The 7,320-nt window shown below is 32.3% G+C and overlaps 1 protein-coding gene across 2 annotated transcripts; it reads right to left on the reverse strand.

Annotated features, from left to right (window-relative positions):
- Window positions 1-424: 424 nt before the first annotated feature.
- LOC111301812 (uncharacterized protein At5g01610-like) lies at window positions 425-3,545 on the reverse strand. Of its 2 annotated transcripts, none has more exons than XM_022897795.2 (2): window positions 2,770-3,545; window positions 425-737 (listed from the first exon to the last, which is right to left on the reverse strand). In XM_022897795.2, the coding sequence occupies exons 1-2, from the start codon at window positions 3,295-3,297 to the stop codon at window positions 732-734; spliced, it is 534 nt and encodes a 177-aa protein (XP_022753530.2). In that variant the 5' UTR covers window positions 3,298-3,545; the 3' UTR covers window positions 425-731. The 2 variants fall into 2 exon arrangements, with proteins under 2 accessions (XP_022753530.2, XP_022753528.2); XM_022897793.2 differs by having other exon boundaries at window positions 425-682; window positions 2,770-3,529.
- Window positions 3,546-7,320: the final 3,775 nt, after the last annotated feature.

The following is a 7,320-nucleotide window of genomic DNA, read 5'->3' on the forward strand; positions in this document are numbered from 1 at the left end:
ATAATCAAACTTCTGAATATAATTCTAATTAGCAAACTATAACTTATTAGGAGCCTTAATCAAATATAGGAAATCTTTAAAAATGATAGATTAATTAACTAATCAATCATAAATAATTAAAAAAAATTAGTGATGATTTCTATTTTTGTGTCTAGTGATCAAATTCTCAGACTCGTGCGTTATGAACATATGCAATCATCAATCATATGCCATAGGATTCAGGCAACAGTAATGTAGCACTGGCAGAAGTGTAACATTGCTCTAATACTTAAAAAGTAAAGTTTAAAAGAGAGAAAGTAACATTAACAACTAGGAGCTTAACTCATTTGGTTCATTTATCTACTCTAAGGAGATGCTATCCAGGTCTAAAATTCAAATATAAGAAATTAAGACTGAAAATATTAAAAAAAAAAAAAACTACAACTGAAAATACAAGTCCATTTTATACATCAAGTACTTACAACACGTTTAGATAAGCCTTTGCCAGACCCGTCATTTTTTGAGTCGGAACATTACCCTTAATTAGTTAGCTCCCTTTTGATTCTCTTCCTTTTTTTGTTTAATATATTTTTGACACAATATATAGATAAAAGCTTACTCTATCAATTTCTCACACAGCAATAGAGCTCAGTGGTAGCTACTCTGTAATTAGCATCTGAATTTCGTTTGTGGGCGTTGGAAGCTGCGATAACAAAGATGGGATGAAACTAATCCACAAGGAAACTCAAATCTCAAGCCTCGGAAATAAAGAAATCATAAAAACAAAGTCCAAAAAGGAAACTGTTAGGAGAATATATTGGAGTATAAAAAAAACATGTATTGATGGATTTATCAGCATTAAACTGAGTAGTTTGCACATGATATTTCACTTGAAACTAACCGTGACACACAAAGTTAAGCTAAAAAGTACTGGACATGAAAACAGAGCAAAATTAATCAATTCAAGACCCAGTAAGTTAGACACTGTTCTAAAGACAAAAGATTAAGAGAGAGAGAGACCGAGACCGAGACCGAGACCAAGAGACTACAATCAATGACATAAGAGGCAAGATTATTGTGAAAAATGAACGATTTGTTGAGGCATTGGATTCCCTATATTTGTGATTAAATTGAAGAACAACCTTCTATTAGTAGTCTATGTACACAATTCTCTAAATCAAATTACAAAATAGAGAATCAATTGAATCTAGATCAAGGAAAGCAGATACACGCTAGATAGCATGGCACCTCTTTGCTAGGATAGTGAGCATCAAGAATATAAAGATAAATATTTCTAGTGTATTAAGTTTGTTTGATGAACTACCGTTTTAGCACTTTTTTTTACATCCATTCCATTATTTTTCTTCAGTACTACCAAATTAAGAAAACAACAAACAAGCTCAAGCCATGTCAACATTTTCATACACTAAAAAAATCTTTAATCTTATCTCCATGCATCTAGGAACATATTTATCTCAAATATGTATTTTATGACACAGATAAACATTCAGAATTAAAAGAAGTTCCAAGACTTCAAATCAGCAGCCAAGTTGATTCATAGATGTTGATAGGGAAATGATATTATATAGAAGATAAACTAGGATGAGGATGTCGACTATGATGTCCATTAAAATATATCCCCATAAACAAATGTTAACTTTGGGTAAAACATGTTTTTGGGATTATCATGAAGCTAAGTAGAAGAGGCATTTTGAATCCTAAACTAGATAGTGCATGACCATGCAATTTAACTTACGTGCATGGTGCAACAATAGTTGGACATAGGTGATGGCTCTTCCATCTATAGAAGCCTCCAATATTCAATCAGATTTGACACCTAATCATGATAATTAGAGGAAGGAATTGAATAACTAAAATGCTTCAAATTCACCCGCCTTTTAGAATGTCTTATGCACATTTTCATTATGTCTGGCAACTCGAGGTAGGTAGTCAAGCATTGATTCATGCTCTAGTCTAAAAGCACAAGAGATATCAAATTAATCAAAACCTTTTATCCCTCAAAAACAAACATAAGACCTTGATTCTTTGCCTATCTCAAGTTTCCCTTACTTTCCTCCAAAGTAGTGATAGAGAAATGCCAAAGTTTCTAACAATTCGACTACTCACAAGAAATAAATGCTAGTAAAAATTGTTATTCACTAGCCCATGCTATTTGGAAGTAGTTGAATCAAACAAAATAGCATTACCAATGATAAAAAGGGGTTTAAGAGGACGATGTGAAGATTAGAAATAATGCCCTAGTCCCCTTCCTACATAGGAACCACCCTAATGCTTTTTTTTTCTTTTTTACAAAGGCTGCAGTCCTGAGATAAAAGAATTGCAAGTGCTAGGATTTCAACCCAGACTTATTCGATGCCACCCTTAAATGACTATATCAACCAAGTGACCTAAGCCTAGGGTTCACTCCGCAGGTGACTGTACAAAATTTCAAGGGCAAGCTTATTTTTGGAGAAATGTGGTTTTTGTTTTCCATCTTTTCTTTTACTCTAAATATTATAATTGAAACAAGATAAATACTAATTAAGAGGCTTTTGTTTTCCAAATTTTCAGAAAAGCAGATTGTTTTTGAATTAAAAATCAAATGTAGGGAATCCAATACCTCAACAACACGTTTCAACTAACTCCTATAAGAAAGGAAAAGAATTTAACAAGCAAGTCCAGAAATTTTGTTGAAACATGCCTAACTACATGAAGCCAGATAAATAAAATTAAGGCAGTAAAATAAAGAAACACAGACAGATTTCGTTCAACCAAAAAGAAAGGGAATACCTGAAGGACCGATTTCCAGGAATACCCACAAGAGCTCATAACCCCACCACGGCAAGAATGAATGGTCTTGAACTGGTCAACATCGAGCTTCTTGTTGATGAATCCCACTTGGAAATAAATGGAATCGGACGGTGGCAAATCCACCTTGATCTCATCCACATCGAACCAAAAGAAGAAGCGCTGCACCTGAATGCCTTTCAAATCGGTTATGGAGCCATAACCCAGTTTTCCGGTGATGGTCTTTTCGTAGTAGACCAAGTACTCGAATTGAACGTAGCAAGGGCTCTCCAAAACGACGATGAATCTACCGTCGTTTTGGAGGCTGTAGTTGGTGACTGTGCTGGGTAGCAGGCCAGCTGGGAGGCCCCATTTGGGAAGGATATCCCAGACCGTGGGTGGGGCAGGCTTAGGCTCAGGCTCAGGCTCAGGCTCAGGCTCTAGAGCAGAGAGCGATTCAGGGATTGAAAGGAGCAAGAATAGAGCGATGAGAGCGAGAATCAAGTGGGAATTTAAGTATTTAGCAGCCATGGTTTGGGATGAGAGAGGACTTGGGCGTTTTTGGTGTTGGAGTTCTTTGTTGCGTTTGGTGTAATTTTGGCTGCGTTGTGCATGAAAAGGTTGAAATTTCAGTAATTTTCATAGAAAAGCAAGACATGAAAAATATGATAAATGAGATCCCATCTAATTTTTTGGCAATTGCTTGGATTCGCAAAGATATTTTTGCAACATTTACATCATTCTATTCAATATTCAGTGGATCTTATCCAAGACTAAGACTTGGGACGGTATGGTTGAATTGAAATAGAAAATTATGAGAGGTCCAAATGATGTACTCTATCAATGCATTTTATTTTTGGAATGACACAAATATTTTTAATATTGAATTTTTTTTTAAAATTCTCTTACATCTATAGGAAATTTAGAAAATATTAAAATAATCCTTATAATATTCATTTCTAAAAATAATAATTGGAGTTGCTTTCAACATTTAAATAAGATTTCAAGAATTATTTTATTTAAAAATATTTATTTTATTTTATTTTTTAATCAAATAATAATCACAATTTAATATTTTGAAAAACATTTTAACAATATAATCATCCACAGTTTTTATTTCTACAAATATTTTTAAAAAAAAGCGTACAGCCCTCTTAAAAATTATTTTTGATATAAATTAGAAAAACGAGTAAAAAAAGCTAAAAAATATAAAAATTATACTAGACTTAATCTTTGGATTGAGGCCTGTAACGGGAAGTCATATGGCCCAAAGTTAAGTGGACTTTCAAGTTGGCCCATCAAACAGTCCTCATTTTCCTTTTCTTTTTTTTTCTTTTTTTTTTATTTTCTTCGTTCTTTTCGTAGCTTTTTTTTTTTCTTTTACATTTTTTTTTGCAACTCGAATTTGCTGGGGTGTGGTTTTTGTCATAATGGTTTTGGGACCGTCAGACATAATGTGTTTTAAAATTGAAAAAATTAAAAGAGAAGTCACCACCAATCTTTGTTAAGATGTGATTGGTCACCCTAAAAGTTTATCTTTTTAATAAAACTATAAAAGCAAGTTTAAAGTTTATCAAAAAGATAAATTTTGATCTACCAAAAATCAAGTTGGGTCCGAGAGTCGGTTACTTGCGGGAAAAGATTAACACCCCCACAACGCCCATAAATTGGTATCATTTAATTATGCGTTATTTTTTGTGTTGGATAAAAATGGTTTCAATTTGAAATTTAATACTAATTCCCTTCATTTGAAAAAATACAATTTTGTTAAAGCTTTTTATTTAGGAATATTAAGAAAATCTTAAAGTAATTATTTAAAATTCTTCAACATCTAGGCAGAATTTAAAATAACTCTTTTCGCTCAAGATTTAACACGATAATCCTTAAAATGAAATAACAATCTTTATAGAAAATAATTGATAATGACTCTCCAACATCTAGGTAGAGTACCAAGAATTATTTCTTTCGGAATGTTATTTTTATTTTATTTTGTAGTATCACAATTTTTTTTAAAACGCATTATTCTTTTTTTTATTGTAAAATATTTTATCATCAAACAGTAAATTAAAGAGAGAATAATGCCGACAATTATCGATGATAACATGCTAACGTATGTATGCTAATGAATGTCATGTAAAATGAAATACAATTTAAAAGTTGAATTCTTAAGTGTAATGAGACCACCCCGACTCTCCAACATTTAGGCAGAGTTTAAGTGCGACTGTTTATATTTAAGATCCCTATTTACTATTATATTTTTTATTTATTAATCTTATTATTAATACGAATTAAGAAATCGTGTGAAAAGACTTAACGAAGTAAATTTTCCTACATACCCAATCATCTAGGCGGCATTCAAGAACAAATTGCTTCAAATGGAATTTTCACACGTGTCTTTAAAATTTTTAGGATGTTTTGAGTAAGGGCTTGGGTAGAGGTTTTCAAGGTTAGGGTTTCAAGATTTTGAAGATTCGGATTTTAAGGGTTTGGATTTAAGTTTTGAGGGTTTTAGGGTTTGGTTTTAAGGTATGGAAGGTTTAGGGTTTTGATTTTAGAGTTTGAAGATTTAAGGGTTTCGGTTTTAAAATTTGAGATTTGGAGTTTTGATTTAAGAGTTTGGATTTTAAAGGTTTGGATTTAAGAGTTTAAAGGTTTGGAATTTCAGACTTTAGGAGGTTTTGGATTTTAGAGATTTTGGATTTTAAGGGGTTTGGATTTAAGGGATATTGGATTTTAGGGGGTTTGGATTTAAGGATTTTGGATTTTAAGATTTTGGATTTTAAGGGATTTTGGATTTTAGGGGTTTTAGAAACCTAGGATTTTGAAAATTAAGAATTAGTGTTTAAGGTTTCGTTTTTAAAAAAATATGAACATCTCTAAAAATCTCCAACATCTAGGCGAATTTTCGAAGCAAGTTCGATTTTAACGATTTTTGAAAATTAATCAATAATTTCTCATATATTTATTTTATTATTATTATTATTATTATTATTATTTAAAGAATTTATTAATAATAATTTTTCAACATCTAAACGAAATTACTTTTAAGAAAATATTTTTTTTATTCCCTCCAACATCTAGGCAAAAAAAATAATAATAATTATTTTATTATTATTATTATTACTTTTTAAGCATTTTTAATATATATTTAATTATTATCTATTATTTTCATTTTTATTATTATTAAAACAATTAAAATTTTATCCTAACAAATTTAAGAACTTATCATGCATATATATATATATAAATCCTTAAAATAACAAAAATAATAATATATAAAAAAATTCAAAAATTCAAAAAAAAAATTTTTTTTTACTTGAACCAAATCGATCAACGGTTCGGTCAAAGCTGGTATGGACCAGTCTGACCGATTTGATGGTTTAATTAGCGGTTCGGGCGATTCAGCGGTTCGAGTCGATTCAACCGGTTCATTGGCAGTTCATTTGAACCGACTGGAGTTTGGCTGAGGCGGGTTGGCAGGTCAGTTTACGTGGATCTCGGGTAGGGTTCGGTCCACACGCGGATCTTCTTACGCTTGAAACGTCATCCTTTTGGCCCTATGCTCAAAACGACGTTGTTTTGCTTTTAAGTTTTCTATAAAAGTTAATTTTTTTCAGCTCATTTCACCATTTCCACACAAAAAAATTTTTTCAGAGCTTTGGGTTCTCTTTGGCCCCACCGAAATCTGATCGTCGAACTGTCGTACCGGCTGCCGCTTGGGCCATGACCGGTGGTAGTCGCCAGTGGTCAAAAATTCTGAAATCCTCCTGGAAGCTCTTTTCGACGCGATCTTTTCAGATCTGATCTCCTCTTCATCGAAAATGACCTTGATCGATATAGATCAGGGTTCAAAGTTTTTTATTCTTAAAAAAAAAAAAAACTCAAACTAATAACCTTTCTTTTTATGTTACAAGTATCTCTTTGAAGCTGGGTTCTTCGTTGATTCAGCGAGGACTATGGTTTCTGTTTTATGTGATTTTTTTTGTATTGATTTTCGTAGATTTGTTTGTTTTTTTGTTTGGGTATTTGGGGGATGGTTTTTTTTGTCTGAGAGGTTTTTGGTAGGGGTGCGTGTTTCTGGTGTTCTGGTGAGGGGATATCCGAGAGTTCTAGCCAGATCTGAAAGAAGAGAGATTGAGTATGTTATATGGTTGAAAATGGTGGTAGCGTGTGCTGATGGAGTGAAGGGACTGGATGAGGGGGTGGTATGATGGTTGGGGTAGCTTGGTAGGGTGTGGGTGGCCAGCGGTGCCATGCACAACACTCGCTGGCACCAGCCCTTTGCATTTTGTTTCTTCTTCTGTTTGGATTTTTTGTTTGTCTTTTTTTTTAATTATAATTTTTTAATTATAATTAAACAAATATTATTATTATTATTATTTAAAAAAATAATTATTATTAAAAATGTAGACCCGGACAAAATCAGGTGTCTACAGCTACCCCTCTTTGCACATTACTGAAAATCAGTAATAGGGCAAAGATAAAGATAACGATTTTGTTCGAAACTAACTAAATAAAAGCGATTAGGATTAAATTGTAAGTTAGGAACATAGG

The sequence above is a fragment of the Durio zibethinus genome, chromosome 15, assembly GCF_047325235.1.
Source record: "Durio zibethinus cultivar Kanyao isolate XHJ-2024 chromosome 15, ASM4732523v1, whole genome shotgun sequence".
Lineage (NCBI taxonomy): Eukaryota > Viridiplantae > Streptophyta > Magnoliopsida > Malvales > Malvaceae > Durio > Durio zibethinus.

What these genes read in the sequence shown, in the direction of transcription:
- LOC111301812 (XM_022897793.2), bottom strand. Translation starts at nt 3,297, where the DNA reads ATGGCTGCTAAATACTTAAATTCCCACTTGATTCTCGCTCTCATCGCT. An exon ending in CCTGGAAATCGGTCCTTCAG is followed by an intron (nt 683 to 2,769) that starts GTATTCCCTTTC and finishes TTGTTATCGCAG; the next exon opens with CTTCCAACGCCCACAAACGA.